The sequence below is a fragment of the Diceros bicornis genome, chromosome 15, assembly GCF_020826845.1.
Source record: "Diceros bicornis minor isolate mBicDic1 chromosome 15, mDicBic1.mat.cur, whole genome shotgun sequence".
NCBI classification, from domain to species: Eukaryota; Metazoa; Chordata; class Mammalia; order Perissodactyla; family Rhinocerotidae; genus Diceros; species Diceros bicornis.
This window is the reverse complement of record NC_080754.1, coordinates 26,589,308-26,607,209: the sequence shown is the minus strand read 5'-3', so window position 1 is coordinate 26,607,209 and position 17,902 is coordinate 26,589,308. Positions and strand designations below refer to the sequence as shown.

At 36.7% G+C, this 17,902-nt stretch overlaps 1 protein-coding gene across 2 annotated transcripts in view; it reads left to right on the top strand.

Annotated features, from left to right (window-relative positions):
• LMLN (leishmanolysin like peptidase) overlaps positions 1-17,902 on the top strand; it is an 82,686-nt gene that overhangs the window by 39,714 nt on the left and 25,070 nt on the right. For both annotated transcript variants that reach the window (XM_058555970.1, XM_058555969.1), the window contains exons 9-12: positions 3,529-3,646; positions 4,897-5,004; positions 8,771-8,847; positions 15,490-15,600. In XM_058555970.1, coding sequence (XP_058411953.1) covers positions 3,529-3,646; positions 4,897-5,004; positions 8,771-8,847; positions 15,490-15,600 — 414 coding nt within the window. The remainder of the gene's footprint in view (positions 1-3,528; positions 3,647-4,896; positions 5,005-8,770; positions 8,848-15,489; positions 15,601-17,902) is intronic.

Below are 17,902 nucleotides of genomic sequence, written 5' to 3'. Positions count from 1 at the left end.
GTTTCATGACTAGCCTAAGAAAATTGTAGCTATTAAAACATGATAGGATAGAAGAGGTCATTTAGCTTCACCCTTTTCATTTTACAGATGAAGCAGTTTAGATACAAAATGCTTAGGAGACTTATCCAAAGAGCCAGGACTCTTCTTGCCAGGCAGAGCTCTTTTCCACCACATTGTGACTTGTATTACTTTACAGTATAGTCAGCCATGGGAAAATGTGGGTTGGTTGGTTATATTTTGGTTTATTAATAATCGTTGCCTATACATGGCAATATGTACGTGTTAAATGTTTTATTTAGCACAGCATATTAGCAGTGATCTGGAGGGACAGGGGCTAAAATAAACAATATTAAGAAACACTAAAAAAATTTATCAAGAATTTCATATAGACTGTCAGTCACAGAACTATAACCATTTACATGCATTTATATAAAAAATAAATCTCTAAATTAAGAGCACATGTCCACAAAAAGACGTGTACAAGGATGTTCATGGCAGTTTTGTTATTAATAGCCAAAAAATGAAAACCACCCAAAGGTCCATCGATAGTAGAATGGATAAATAAATTGTGATATATTCCTATAATTGAAAACTACAAGGCATTAAAAGAGAATACACTATTGCTACATACAATAACATATATTCATATCACAGAGATAATATTGAGCAAAAGAAGTCAGATAGTCCATTTGTATGGAATTTAAAAACAGGCAATGATAAAAGACAAATTAGTGGTTTTTCTTGAGGGAGGAGGCTGTTAAATGACATAAAAGTTGAGTATAGATTGGGAAGGGGCACAAGGAAACCTTCTAGGGGTGCCAACACCGTTCCATATTTTAGAGCAGTGGTATATGGATATAGAATAAAAATTAATTAGTCTTTATAGTTAAAATTTGGTCACTTTATGTGTATTTTACTTCGATTACAAAGATCTCTATTAAAATAACTAGAATTAAATAAATATTGAAGCAAATAATACCTTATTCCATAATATTTTTTAGAGTACATATGAAGAAACGAAATTCTAATGTAGAAATAGATATTTTACTTCCCAGACTGTTTGTGTTCATTTGGTGGGGTGGAAGAAGTCTAGTCTTTCCTAAGAATTGTGGTCTTTATGGGAAACATACAAATGGTGAGATAGGCATCAGCTACATAGTGATGTAGGTACGGAGGAGAGAGATACCCATACGCGAGAACTATTGTTAAGCTGATAATTTGCAGTGCTTTCTTACATTCAGGATGCTCAAAAGCAGGAAATCTTACAGTATAAATGGGGATAATAGAATAATAAGAAATTCAGTTGTTCGATATATAAAGAGTCAGATTTGGACCAATCTATTTGGAGAAACTGTTAATTGAAGTGTGGATGGTGAAGAGGATCTTAGAGTTATTAATAGGGTAAAAGCTGTTTATTTTCTTGCTGGCTTTGTTCACTATTTATGTTTAAACATTGCCTTGCCATGGAAAAAGATAAAAGGAATTAAGAATAACCTCTCTAAGACATGGGTAAATGAACAGATATACGATTCAAAAAACATAACAAAATGTTAATTGCAGAATCTAAGTGATAGTTATTGGGTATATAGATGATCACCATACAATTCTTTCAACATTTTATATGTTTAAAATTTTTGTAAAATAATAGTAGGAAAAAAGATCCTCTGTATATTTTGTTTTATTGATGAGAATGAGAGCTTCTTAAGGTCAATGGTAGAAATAATCTAGGGAAAAAGCCAGAAAAAAATGATTTGGGTTATAGGGAAAAATCAAAATTGATATCCATCATAATTTTCTATAATAAATAAATATGTCACTTTTGTAGTGCTTTTATTTATATAAGATAGAGTCCCCAAAGTGGGATCGTTGGTTTAAAATCTATGTCCACTATAAAGTTTAATAAAAGCTGTCGTTACTTTTATTTTAAAGGTTGTGGCAGGGCACGCTCCCACCAGGGATATACGAGTGCTTTTGTAACATCTTCCCAGTACTGGATATTATAGATTTTTTTTTTTTTTTAGGCCAATCTGATGGGTAAAAAAGATGGTATCTTGTTATTTCCAGAACTACTAGTGAGGTTTTAGCCATTTGCATTTTCTCTTTGTACGCTGCCTATTTATTTTCTTTGTCTAGTCTTAGGTTATTTTTCCTTTTCTAATGACTTTGTAAGAGTTTTTTATAAGTTAGAGATATTAATCCTTTTTCATATTTGTTGCAAATATTCTCCCATTTAGTTATCTTTTTATTTCATTTATCATATTTTTGCCATACAGAAAAATTTTTAAATTTTATATCATTAAATTCATCTTTTTTTCTTTATTGCTTAAGAAAGTTTCTGCCCTCCAAAGATTATAAAAATATTCTCCTAAATTTCTTCTGGTAAATTATTATTTGAATTTTTTACATTCATAGCTTTAATCCATTTGGAATTTATTTTTGCTTCATGTATTTTGGGAACTTTTTGTAAGGTATATATATGTTTATAATTGTTATATCTTCTTGGTAGGCTGACCTTTTCATGATTATGAAATGTCCCTCTTTGTCTCTAGTAACAATTTTTGTCTTCAAGTTTATTTTGTCTGATATTAGTATAGCCATTCCAGCTCTCTTTTTTAGTACTGTTTGCATGGTATATCTTTTTCATCCTTTTACATTCAACCTATTTTTTGTCCATGAGTCTGAACTGTATCTCCTGTAAATGTATAGTCGGATCATGGTTTTTTTAATACATTCTTTATTCTCCATTCTTTAATACATGCCCCATGCCTCCTGTGGTAGCTGCGGTTGCTGGTTTTCACCGTGATTGTGGGCTGTTGGTTTTCAAGGCTGCCACAGAGCTGGAGAGAAGGCATGGGAAACCACCACGAATCTTGTTCTTACTGAGATTCATCCATTTTTCTTAAATAGTGCTTCCTGAATTGCTGCAAGCCTTTGGTTAATTTCCGGAGTTCTGAAATGTTGATTTGGCCAATTTTGCTGCTTTTCTCATAGCTTTCATGGAACAGAATTTTCAGAGGTCCTTACTCTGCCGTTTTTGCTGACACTTGTCTGGAATTTATTTCTGTATATGGGATGAAATAGAGATTTAACTTTTGTTTTTTGCTTCGATGGATAACCAGTTTTATAGCACAGTTATTAGGTAACTTATACTTTCCCACTAAATTAAAATGCCATCTTTTTTGTTTATTAAGTTTCCTTATATACTTGGCTATGTCTCTGGACTTGCTTTTGTTTTATCCAATAAATTGTTAAAAGGAAGTAATTCATTGTCATCTTAGCCAAGTATTAGCTATGTGAACATGAGCAAGTTACTATATCTCTCTAAGCTTCTGTCTCTACCTATAAAATAGTGATGATAATCTCATTAAGGTTGTTGAAGAGATTAAATTAGAAAATGTTATCAAGTACTTTGCATGGACTTGGTACATAGTAAGCTCACGTATTTTAATTTCATATTGATATTCATAAACACATTTAAAGTGGTGATGAATTTACAAAAATGACTATCTTTTTATTCTTTAATTGCAGTCTTGGATTGTATCAATGGAGTGATAAAGTAGTTCGAAAAGTGGAGAGATTATGGGATGTTCGAGATAATAAGGTAGTTCCTCACACTGTGTATCTTCTAGTAACACCTCGTGTTGTCGTAAGTATTACTGAACTTCTTCATGTCTCATGAGCCATCTGCCCTTTTCTTTCATTATGTTTCTTTCTTTACTTATCATTATTGTTTAAGAACTTATGATTAAATTTCAGAGCTTATAGTAGGAGAAATAATATGAAGGCAGTACAGTAAAGCTACAGGCCAAGAGAAATCTGAGGAAATGGAAATTTGGCAGTGGCTCTCAGGGCTCCATTCTACCCATTGCTTAAAGCCAGTCTCCTCTGTTGTGATTGATACCTCTTAGGATCACCGGTACTACTTGCATAATTGCTGGTCATTTCATTTGGAGTCTGTATTAGTCAGGGTTCTCCAGAGAAACAGAACCAATAGGATGTGGGGACAGAGAGAGAGAGAGATTTATTTTAAGGAATTGGCTCACGCAGTTGTGGAGGTTTGGAGAGTCCAAAATCTGATGGGATAGGCTGGCAAGCTGGAGACTCAGGGAAGAGTTGCAGTTTGAGTCCAAAGGCTATCCACTGGTGGAATTCCTTCTTGCTCAAGCGAAGTCAGTCTTGGTTCTATTAAGGCCTTCAACTGACTGGATGAGGCCCTTCTATATTATGGAAGGTAATCTGCTTTACTCAAAGTCCGCTAATTTAAATGTTGATCTCATCTGAAAACACCCTCACAGAAACATACAGAATGTTTGACTAAATATCTGGGCCACAGTACCAAGTTGATACGTAAAATTAACCATAACAACTTCTTATTTAATGACAGAAACGTATTCTCCCTTCCTCCTTCCTTGACAACACATAGCACTCTCTGCCTTCTGAACTTTTGTACTGCTCTTGGGATATTTCCCATCCCTGGAGATCTCTAACTGAAGGACAGACAAACTGAATGAGTAAAACTGTATTCTGATGAACAACTTATTTTTCCTATGAAGACTAGATCCATAATAAGAACAGTTTGTACCTGCATTAAAATTGTTTTTGACACCAAAGTTACAAGTGTCAATCATGTTAATCTATAACTTTTTTGAAATATATGTGACTTAAAGTCAAAATCTTCAAATAGAGGGAAAATATTAACACAAATTGTAATTTACTAGCAAAAAAGAATGTGACAGTATCAAAATATTTAATTGTATTAAAACCCATATTTCTTAAAGATGTTCGGTCTTCTCAAAGTAATTATTCAGTGGCTACTTTATTATATCCAATGTGATAAAGAGTTTGCCATTATCTTATTGTACTTTTGTAGAGTTTATTTTTTTTTCTGATTCTTAGGATGAAGCACGAAAACATTTTAACTGTCCAGTTCTGGAGGGAATGGAACTGGAAAATCAAGGTGGTATGGGCACTGAGCTCAACCATTGGGAAAAGCGGTTATTAGAGGTTAGTTTATTTTAAAATTTTACTAGACATGTTTATTCTTTAATAAAAGTAATTCTTAGTCAAGTTATTTAAACAGTATAATAGGTAATAAAGTAAAAAATTTAAAAATCCCTTTTCCCCTTCACCTCTTCAGATCTACTTTCCAGATGTAATCACTATTTAAGTTTTTGATATATCCTCCCAGAAATGTTTTATAGATAGATATATAGACAGGTAGGTAGATAAAGGTAGGTAGAGATAGGTACACATACTGACACACACAGTTGTTTGTTTTTTTTTAAATAGGTTCATACATTTATGCAACTTTTTTCACTTACTGATATATATTAGACATCTTTTCATGGCAGTAGTAGAGGTGCTTCTGCTGTAATGCAATGTATGCTTTCCAAAAATACCTCTTTCTTCAAAATCAAACACTAAAAATAACAAGGTTTATGGGAAAAACAAATACTAGAGCACTGAGAGAAGCAATAAGTCATAATAAAAGTACTAGCTCAAGGAGCTGACCTGGTGGCATAGCAGTTAAGTTCACGTGCTCTGCTTCAGTGGCCCGGGGTTCACAGGTTCGGATCCCGGGTGTGGACCTATGCACCACTTATCAAGCTGTGCTGTGGCAGGCGTCCTACGTATAAAGTAGAGGAAGATGGGCACAGATGTCTTTTTTTGTTTTGTTTGTTTGGTTGGTTTTTTTTGGTGAGGAAGATTGGCTCTGAGCTAACATCTGTGCCAGTCTTCCTCTATTTTATATGTGGGACACAACCACAGCATGACTTGATAAGTGGTGTGTAGGTCCACGCCCAGGATTCAAACCTGCAAGCCCCAGGCCACCAAAGCAGAGCGTGCCAACTTAACCACTATGCCACCAGGCAGGCCCTGATGGGCACAGATGTTAGCCCAGGGCCAATCTTCCTCAGCAAAAAGAGGAGGAATGGCAACAGATGTTAGCTCAGGGCTAATCTTCCTCACCAAAAAAAAAAGCAAAAGAAGAAGTACTGGTTCAGTTTAAAAAGACATCATATTTCCAATAAATTAACTCTTATATTTACTGTAGTATTTCTTGACCTTAAACAGCAACAACAACAAAAAGCAATGGTAGCTGGATGGGAGACTATAAATGTGAGTAATGGGGACAAGAGTAAAATGTACAGAGATTAGAGAGAACCAGGCAATTAGCACTTCTAAGACAGAGCCTGTGGCCATGCTAAGCTAAGTGGAAGAGCATGGAGTGAGTGGGCAACAGTACAGCATTCCTCTGTTGCTGTCTTCAGCTGTCTTAGTGTATTTAGCTGCTATTGCTCCATTGCACAAAACATTAAAATCCAGGGACCAGTCTGGCGGCATAGTGGTTAAGTTTACACGCTCCGCTTCGGCGGCCTGGGGTTCGCAGTTTCGGATCCCAGGCGCCCACCTACACACCACTTGTCAAGCCATGCTGTGGCGGCATCCCATATAAAGTAGAGGAAGATGGGCACGAATGTTAACCCAGGGCCAATCTTCCTTAGCAAAAAGAGTAGTCTTGGCATCAGATGTCAGCTCAGGGCTAATCTTCCTCACAAAACAAAACAAAAAACAAAAAACCCACACATTAAAATCCAGAGAAAAATCATTATGAACTAACGCAATTCCATGTTATACTGATGTCATTCCCTTATTTACCAGTCTCACATATGCTCATTCACATTACAGAAACATATACTTTAGTAGAATAGACTACTTGAATCTACTCATTTTCTTTTCTTTTTTTTTTGTGAGTAAGATTAGCCCTGAGCTAACATCTGATGCCAATCCTCCTCTTTTTGCTGAGGAAGATTGGCCCTGGGCTAACATTTGTGCCCATCTTCCTCCACTTTATATGGGACGCTGCCACAGCATGGCTTGTCAAGCGGTGCGTCGTTGTCTCCCAGGATCCAAACCTGCGAACCTCGAGCCGCCAAAGTGGAGTGCGCACACTTAACCACTGTGCCACCAGGCCGGCCCCACATCTAGTCATTTTTTAACAGCTACATAGTGTTATATGAATATAAAACAGTCCTGAGTTAATGAACAACTATGTTTTACATTTTTTATTTAAAAAATATAATAAGCAATCTATTTATATCTGCAATGCCTTCCAGGAGTGATGCTCCAGTGGGTGTTCTGAGGTTCAACTAAAGAATCAGTCAAACTCACAAGACCTAAACAGGCCACACTGACAAAAAATTCACTTAGAACGATACAAGAAAGACAGCACAGCATGCCAGCATGGCAGTCAGGCGTTTCTTTTGTGCTCTACAAGGCAGTGTAGGGGCTATCACCCGTGCCTGTCTCCCTCCCGCTCCAACTCAAATACAGGAGCACAAGACCATAACAGAGGGGTGAAAGAACCAGCCTGGCTTAGAAGTATCATGTCCCCAATAAGAACCAATATCTTTTTGAACAGTTCCATTGATATAACTTCCAGATCCCTGTAAGGGAAATACCCATAAGAGTCACTGCACACAGAGAAGTCCCAAACTGTGGCGTACCAACAGGTATTCATGTTCATTTATTGTAATCCCAAGTCCAGAAGAATATCAGGAGGTCTTTTTTCCTTAAGTGCATTCCCCCTTTATTAGGTTTCCAAGGGAACAGAACCAGAAAGTTAACTCAAGGTCAGATTTGTTTCACAGAAAGAGAAAGGATAAAACCCTGGAAGTGGAATTTTGGGTCAAAGGGTATATACATATATTTTTATTTTTAGAGGTCTGTTTAGAACATTTAGATAGTTGCAGCTTACATACATCATGACCCAAATTAGCAAAATTATGAAAAGAGTGGAATTAATGCTTGTGCTAACTGTTCTTATCTAGATGACCACAAAGTAACAGTGATGGAAACTTATGGAAGACATATACACTTATTTCTCCCATGGAAATTTCAGTTTCTTTATTTTCCTTAAGCAATTTTCTCAAGTGATTCCCTTTAGAAAGTGGTAGATTGGCCAGAAAGGAATATTTATTTACGTTCAGTAGAAGATTTGGGAGTAGTAATTTCATTAACTGCCATCTTTCTCTGAAATCAACTTTGTGTCCTTGAACTATTTTTTTTAAAAGATGACATTAAAGTACTTGAGATAACCATCGAGTGTTCAACATAAGGATTCAAAGAATGATCAGAGTTGCCCAAATTTGGAATATGCTTCCTAAGAGACAATGAAGTCCCTACCATTAGGTGACCTCCTGGTAGGAATTTAATGATATGAATTAAAACACTGGGTAGATAGTAGACCTTGATGATATTTAGGTCCTTCATGCAACCTCCTTTGATCCTATTGATTCTATGATACTTGTTTTGAATATTAATGTATATTTCTGTGATCACGAAGTTGAAGGTTATAAATGCATTTTCTTGTAATTCAGGCAAGTATTCCCCTCCCAATATTTTGTGGGTAACTGTCTCAGCCACTCCCTTTACTTTGCCTAGATAGTGTAATAGTTTTACAGTATTTTTATTTCCATATGTTTATCTTCATTTTCATCAGAGTTCTAAATGCTGGTTGTCTACCACTGCAGGGAAATTATACATGTTATAGACATTTGAGGCAGAAAGTAGATTTCATTTTAAGCTTCAATCTTGTCATTTAGAGAAGGCTTCTGTATTTCACTATTTTAAGTGAATATTTTGTCACTATTTTAAGTGAAATGTCTCACACTTGAGACATTTTAAATATACACTAAAGTAATCATAGAAATTATTGGGAGTTGCGAGGAGTCTAGTCTTCTAATTAAACTCTGTTGGTGATTTTCAGAATGAAGCAATGACTGGTTCTCACACTCAGAACCGAGTCCTGTCTCGAATCACTCTGGCGTTAATGGAGGACACTGGGTAAGACAGCTGTGAGAACATTGTGTGAATTATTTATTAAAATAAAATGAATGTTAAGGGCCGGCCCGGTGGCTTAGTGGTTAAGCGCGCACGCTCCGCTGCTAGCGGCCCGGGTTCGGATCCTGGGCACACACCGACACACCGCTTCTCCGGCCATGCTGAGGCCGCGTCCCACATACAGCAACTAGAAGGATGTGCAACTATCATATACAACTATCTACTGGGGCTTTGGGGAAAAAAAAAAGGAGGAGGATTGGCAATAGATGTTAGCTCAGAGCCGGTCTTCCTCAGCAAAAAAGAGGAGGATTAGCATGGATATTAGCTCAGGGCTGATCTTCCTCACAAAAAAAAAAAAAATGAATGTTAAGATTAATATTAAGATGAAATGAATATTAGCTTAAGAAAATACTGACATTTTACACTGAAGTAAAATATACTTATTCTTTGAATGTTGTGCAGTTAGCTATCCATTACCTGTACCAACTCCATTCATTCATATTCTGTAAATGTTTGAGGCCCTGAGGTATAGGAAGAACAGAACAAAATCCCTGGCATTATGAGATTTATTTTATAATAAGTAGAGGCCATGCTAATACGAAGGAAATACTAATCTAAACATTTTTTTAATTGTAAATGAAATTGGTGATATGTAGATTCCGGGTTTTTAAAGCGGTAGAACTTTCTGGTAAAGCATACTGGTAAAGAATACTGTTTTTAAATGACTCCAATTGGAGTCTTTTTCTTGGTAGGCTCCTGAGTCCTTTTGACAAGGCTCATTAGTTTTTGATATCTTCCTTGCTTTTTGGTATGGCAGGGTGTACCAGACTGATCAGCACATACCTTTTCCTAGATCTGGTGTCAGCCAATCTTCCAAAGAGCACTGGTTCCTTTTAATGGAGAATAGTTTTAGAAACCATAACCTAGGCAATGTGTTCATTGCTACTGGGTTGTCATTACTTCTTCTAATTTTCAGTGGACCAAGTTGGAAAATTCATATTTTTGAAAAGAAAATGCTGGATTCCTTTTAGTGCTATTATAACTCTTCCCCATTTATCCCTGAGCAAGCAATGGCCAGCAAAAGTGGTCTTGCTGCTCTGTTCAACAACCAAACAATGCTAGTTTCTTTAAGATACCAGTGGGATATAGAAGCACTGTGAAGTGTGTGAGTTGTTAGTGAAATCGTGGCACTGGGGAACTTTAAAGTATATTTCCTTTTTCTGAGGCAACACAACAGCAACATGGGCCAGATATTCCTAAGTGTCTGGCAATATTTTTAAATTGTAGATATGGAAATTAATTTTCATGAATCCATAAGACTTCAGTGTAAATTAACTAAGTTGCTTCTCCCAGTAAAAGACATTATCATTTATCCATCCAGAAACCTGGGAATGATCCTTGATGGCTCCCTCTCCCCACCTCTCACATCCAGTCAATCATAAATCTTGCTTGATTTTTAGCTCTTCTGTATCCCCGGAGTCTGTCTACTTTTTTGGTCACCACTGCCTTTATCAAGGCTCACCATTATCTTTTGCCTGGAAATAGTAGCTTTTTTTAATCTGTCTTCCTGCATCTTAAGTGGTCCCTTCTACGGCCCAAAGACCTTCACACGTTCTGCACAAATAGCCTTTAGAAGTTTTTTTAGGCAGTGTCTCACATAGTAAGAAATACATCATGACTAAAGTACATACATACATGTATAATGGCTAAGAGCAAAGACGTTGACAAAGGTGCCGAGACCATTTAATGGGGAAAGAGTAGTTTTTTCAACAAATGGTGCTGGGATAACTGGATATCCACATGCAAGAGAATAAACCCCTACCACACATGATATACAAAAATTAACTCAAAATTGATCAAAGCCCTAAATATAAAAACCTAAAACTATAAAACTCTTAGAAGGAAACCTAGGTGTAAATCTTCTTTATATTGGATTAGGCAATGATCTCTTAGATATGACACCAAAAGCACAAGCAACTAAAGGAAAATAGATAAACTGGACTTCATCAAAATTAAAAACCTTTGTGCTTCAAAGGACACTATCAAAAAAGTGAAAAGACAACTCATGAAATGGGAGAAAACATTTGCAAATCGTCTACCTGATAAGGGTTTGTTATCCAGAATATACAGAGATATTGCAGGTTTGGTTCCAGACCACCACAGTAAAGCAAATATTGCAATAAAGCGAGTCACACAAATTTTTTGGTTTCCCATTGCATATAAAAGTTATGTTTACACCATACTATAGTCTGTTAAGTGTGCAATAGCTTTATGTCTAAAAATCAATGTACATACCTTAATTAAAAAGTACTTTATTCCTAAAAAATGCTAACCATCATCTGAGTCTTCAGCAAGTCTTAATCTTTTTGCTGGTGGAGGGTCTTGTAAAAATGCAATATCTGCAAAGTACAAAAAAATGAGGTATGCCTGTATAAAGAACTCTTATAACGCAATGATAAAAAGACAACTTAATGTAAAAATGGGTGAAGGATTTAAATAGATATCTCTCCAAAAAAGATATACAAATGGCCAATAAGTGCTTGAAACGATTCTCAACATTGTTAGTCCTTAGGGAAATGCAAATCAAAACCACAATGAATTACCACTCCACACCCACTAGGATGGCTATAATCAAAAAGACAATAGCAAGTATTAATGAGGATGTGGGAAGACAATAGCAAGTATTAATGAGGTTGTGGGAAAACTGCAACCCTATACACTGTTGGTGAGAAGTAAAATGTTGCAACCACTTTGGAAAACAGATTGGCAGTTCCTCAAAATGTTAAACAGATTTCCCATATCATCCAGCAGTTCTACTCCCAGGTCTATATCCAAAAGAATTGAAAACGTGTCCACACAAAAACCTGTACGTGAATATTCATAGCAGCATTACTCATAATAGCCAAAAAGTTGAAACAAACCCAAATGTCTATCAACTGATGAATGAATAAACAAAATGTGGTATAGCTATACCATGGAATATTATTCACCCATGAAAAGGAATGAAGTCAAGACAATGAGAAGACAAGCTACAGACTGGGAGAATATATTTTCAAAAGACACATCTAGTAAAGGAGTGTTATCCAAAATATACAAAGAACTCTTAAAACTTGACAAAATGAAAATGAACAACCCAATTAGAAAATGGGCAAAAGATCTGAACAGACACCTCCCCAGAAAAGATATACAGATGATAAATAAGCATATGAAAAGATGCTCCACATTATGTGTCAAAAGGGAAATGCAAATTAAAACAACAAAAAGCCACTGCACACCTATTAGAATGGCCAAAATCCATAACACTGACAACACCAAATGCTGACAAGGGTGTAGAACAACAGGAACTCTCATTCATTGTTGGTGAGACTGCAAAATGGTACAGCCACTTTGGAAGACAGGTCGGCAATTTCTTAGAAAACTAAACATACTCCAACCATAACAACCCAGCAACTGTGCTCTTTGATATTTAATCAAATGAATTAAAAACATGTCCACACAAAAACCTGTACATAGATGTTTATAGCAGCTTTATTCATAATTGCCAAAACTTGGGAGCAACCAAGTTGTCTTTCAGTACGTAAATGGATAGATAAACTGTGGTACATCCAGACAATGGAATCTTATTCAGAGCTAAAAAGAAACGAGATATCAAGCCATGAAAAGACATGGAGAAACCTTAAATATATGTTACTAAATGAAAGAAGCCAATCTGAAAAGGCTACATACTGTATGATTCCAACTATATGATGTTCTAGAAAAGGCAAAACTTTGGAGACAGTAAAAAGATCAGTGGTTGCCGGGGGTTAGGGGGAAGAAGGGGTGAACAGGCAGAGCAGAGAGAATTTTAAGGGCAATGAAATTATTCTCTATGATAATGTAATAGTGGATACATGTCATTACACATTTGTCCAAAGCCATAGAATGTCCAGCACTAAGAGTAAACCCTAATGTGAACTACAGACTTTGGGTGATTGTGATGTGTCAGTTGTAGGTTCATTGATTGCAACAAATGCAGCATTCTGTTGCAGTCTGTTGATAGTGGGGTCCGCTGTCAGTTGTGGGGCAGGGGATATATGGAAACTCTGTTCTTTCCACTCGGTTTTGCTGTGAACCTAAAACCGCTCTGAAAAATAAAATCTGTTAAAAAAAAAAAAGGAGTGAAGTACTAATGCATGCTATAACATGTATGAAGCTTGAAAACCTTATGCTAAGTGGAAAAAGCCACACACAAAAGACCACATGCCATTTCTGTGAAATGTCTAAAACAGGCAAATCTATAGAGACAGACAGTAGATTAGTGGTTGCCAGGGACTGGGGAGTGACTGCTGATGGCTACTTGGTTTTTGGGGGGTGATAAAAATGTTCTTAAATTAGACAGTGGTGATGGTTGCACAACCTTGTGAAGACACTAAAAACATTGAATTGTACACATTATAAGGGTGAATTTTATAGTATGTGAATTATATCTCAGTTTTTTTTTTAAAAAGCACACAAACATTGAAAGCCCTAGATTCAAATCTCAGCTCTACCACTTACTAGTTGTGCCTTTGCCTCAGTTCCTTCATCGGTAAAATAGGGATAAAAAGTGATACCTATTTCTTAGAGTTTTATGAGACTTTAATGAGTTAATATATGTAAATCCCTTAGTACAGCGTTGGGCACATTATAAGTGCCAACTAAGTATTAGCTATTATATATAAAACTGAACCAAAGTTTTGTGAAACAATATTTACCCTTACTAACTACAATGCAGTCCTTTTTTTCTAGTCTATTAATTTTAAGAGAGAGAAAGAAATGTTAAGATCCACTAAATTGATCTCACGGTCCAGTAATGCCGCTAAGAAACCCTGTTTCTAATGCTCCCCCTGCTCCCTCAGTTAACTTGTGCTCGTCCTTCTGGGTTTAAAGTTGCTTCCTCAGAAAAATCTTTCCTAATTCCCTAGACTAGCTTAGGTTTCCCTATTAATGTGCTCCTATTAGCATCTTATACTTAACCTCCATGGTACTCATCACCCTTGTAATTTTTTTTAATATCTACCCCTCTAGATTATAATCTTCATGAGGGCAGGAACTGTGTCTTTTTATTCACTGCTGTGGCCTTAGCATTTAGCAAAGTGCCTACCATATAAGAAGTGTTTAATAACTGTTGACTTATGACACAGGAAGAGCTGCAAAGAAAAGATATCAAGAAGGTTTAAAGAAATGTAGCTGGAGTGCCTAGCTGGTGATTGAGTAACGTAGTACTATTACTGTGACTGCATTTAGCAACCTAGACTGGATATGGTAATTCCCAAGGGAATCTAGTTACTTTACATTTTATCCATAGGGAGAAGGACCTCCTAACCTAGGCACTGCTGAAATAATTGCTAGTGTGCAAGATTGGGGCCGTCTTTTACTCTCCAGACAACTTGACCCGTTATGATACCAAGTTAGCTAGTTAACATAACTCACATTGTGGCTGAGGTTGCAGGCATTTTGATATTGGTGTGCCAAGATTCATTTATTCAGTTTCTCTCTGAGTGAAAGTTCTGTTCTTGGAAAGAGGAGAGGTTTGAAAGGTGCTATATCGCACATTTCTGCTTTTGTTTAATATTGTGGGAAGGTGGCTGGAGTGAAGGGATGATTCTTGTCATTCTCCCAGCCTTTGAGCCTATGTTTTTTTTGTTTTTTTTTTTGGTGAGGAAGATCAGCCCTGTGCTAACATCTGCCAATCTTCCTCTTCTTTTTGCTGAGGAAGACTGGCCCTGGGCTAACATCCGTGCCCATCTTCCTCCACTCTATATGGGACGCTGCCACAGCATGGCTTGCCGAGCAGTGCGTCGGTGCGCGCCCGGGATCCAAACCCGCGAACCCCAGGCCACCACAGCGGAGCGCACGCGTGCGCACCTAACCACTTGCGCCACCGGGCTGGCCCCTCGAGCTTATGTTTTTATTTACTGTTTTGGTAATGCTAAAGGGACAAGATATAATATAAACAGATAAGAAACTATTTTGTATGATTTTATAACTTCTGTAAATTAATCTTGTCATTAAGAATAAAGAAAAAAACTAATAAAAGTAGGTTTCTTGCCTTTGATTAAATTTACCAGGAATCTAAATCAATGTGGGTTTTTTCCTGAAATTAGAACATTTTTAAACTATTGGACATAGTATTCGTTTGTCATATTATAAAGGTGTAATGTTGAGTCACAAGCAAGGCCTGTATTGATATAGTATCACAAATTCAAGGCCAAAGAAGCAAGAAACTAGGACCAACTGAATCAGATTAGGAAAAAGCTAGCCAACTGGTAATTCCACTATTTCTTCCCCAGTTTACTCCCTTCTCTTTTTCTCTCATTCTCTTTCTGTTTCTTTGGCCCTTACTCTCCTTGTCTCACACCTTAACCACTTTTTACTCTGTGACTTCCATCATCTTTGAAAATTTACATGGAAATGTGCTTTGTTTTTGTGTTTGTTTTCGAATATGGAAGTACCCTCACCGTAAGACTGAAGTCTCCCAATCCCTGGGCAGCCAGGGCTTTGTGTGTAAATGCTCATCTGTATTAAGGTCCTAGTTTGCTCATTGTTGAGATTTGTAATTGGTATGCTGGAGTTGTTTTTAAAATGACGGTAATGAAAAGTGCTTTGTTTGCATTATTTCCACAGTTGGTATAAGGCTAATTACAGCATGGCGGAGAAGTTGGACTGGGGCCGAGGAATGGGCTGTGACTTTGTCAAGAAGAGCTGTAAATTCTGGATTGATCAGCAGAGACAAAAGTAAGAACGCATTTCCTCATAATATCTTTGGTAACACAATTTATTTCTAGTTTTGTTCTTTATCCTGAGCCTAAAATGTCACTATTTTCAAAATGTGGTCTAAATAGTTGAATTTCAAAATGTGTAGAAAACCATCTATGGCGCTTGGTGATAATATTATAAGAAGTAGCTGCAGTATTGTTTTAAATCACATAGTAAAAGAATCTAAAGTGTGGGAGCCAGAGCCATAAACATTTTTGTTTAGCTTATAATTCATAAATATATATTTATTGAAAAAATTTTGCATATTCTATCATTCTTATTGTTGTCTTCAGAGAATGCATTCATAAACATAGATGAAACTGTTGATTCAGTATCAAAAAATGTAAAGGTACTTTTGAATAAGTAGTTCTCAAATCTGGATGTGTATCATAATCACCTAGCAAGCTTTTCTTAAAATACATTCTCCAAGTTTGGGGGATACACACACATACACACGTTTATTTGTTTATATGTATGTTTATATATTTATAGATATATATTTGTTTTAACTTTTTATTTTTAGATAATTGTAGAGTCACATGCAGTTGTAAAAAATATATGCAGAGATCTCCTGTACACTTTATCCAGTCTTCTTGATTGGTAACATCTTGCAAGACTATAGTACAATATCTCAACCAGGATATTTACCTTAATACAGTCAGATACAGATCCACAAGGATCTCTCATGTTGCCCTGTTATCGTCATACCCACTTCCTTCCCACCCTAGTCTCTCCTTAACCTCTGGAAACCACTAATCTGTTGTCCATTTCTATAATTTTATTATTTCAAGAATATTATATAAATGAATTCATACTGTATATAACCTTTTGGGATTGGCTTTTTTTCACTGACTATAATTTTCTGGAGATTCATCCAAGTTGTTGTGTGTATCAATGGTTTGCTCAATTTTATGGCTGAATAATATTCCATAATATGGATGTACCACAGTTTTTTTAACCATTCACATGTAGAAAGATATCTGGGTTGATTCCAGTTTTTGGCTATTTGAATAAAGCTACTATAAACATTCATTTACAGATTTCTGTGTGAACATAAATCTTCATTTCTCCAAAATAAATACCCAGGAGTGCAATTGCTGGGTCATATGGTAGTTCCAAGTTTAGTTTTGTAAGAAATTGCCAAACTCTCTTTCAGAATGGCTATGCCATTTTATAATCCTACCAGCAATGTATGAGTGATAACAGTTTCTCCACATCCTCTCCAGCATTAGGTATTGTCACTATTTTTTATTTTAGGTATTCTGAAAGATAGTAGTGATATCTCATTGTGGTTTTAATTTGCAATTCCCCAATGGCTAATGATGTTGAACATCTTTTCATGTGCTTATTTGCTGTCTGTATATCCTCTTTAGTGAGATGTTTCTTCATGTCTTATGCCAATTTTTTAATAGGATTGTTTGCGTTTTTCTGTTGAGTTTTGAGAATTCTTAAAGATTTTTATTTATTTATTTTTCCCCCAAAGCCCCAGTAGATAGTTGTCTGTCACAGCTGCACATCCTTCTAGTTGCTGTATGTGGGACGCGGCCTCAGCATGGCCGGAGAAGCGGTGCGTCGGTGTGCACCCGGGATCCGAAGCCGGGCCGCCAGCAGCGGAGCACGCGCACTTAACTGCTAAGCCACAGGGCCGGCCCGAGTTTTGAGAATTCTTTATGCATTCTTTTTTGTTGTTGTTGTTAGGAAGATCAGCCCTGAGCTAACATCCATGCCAATCCTCCTCTTTTTTTGCTGAGGAAGACCAGCCCTAAGCTAACATTTATTGCCAATCCTCCTCCCTTTTTCCCCAAAGCCCCAGTAAATAGTTGTATGTCATAGTTGCACATCCTTCTAGTTGCTGTATGTGGGACCCTGCCTCAGCATGGCCAGACAAGCGGTGTGTCGGTGCGCGCCCGGGATCCGAACCCGGGCCGCCAGTAGCGGAGTGCACGCACTTAACTGCTAAGCCACGGGGCCGGCCCCTCTTTATGCATTCTAGATACTAGTCCTTTGTCAGATATGTGGTTTGCACATATTTCCTCCTAATCTGTAGCTTGTCTTTTTATCCTCTTAATAGGATCTTTTGTGGAGCAAAAGTTTTTAATTTTGATGAAGTCCAAATTGTCAGTTTGTCCTTTTATGAGTCAAACTTTTGATGTCAAGTCTAAGAACTCTTGGCCAAGCCCTACATCCCAAAGATTTTATTTTATTTTTTTCAAAAATTTTATTGTTTTAGGGGCAGCCCCGTGGCCGAGTGGTTCAAGTTCCACAAGCTCCACTTCAGTGG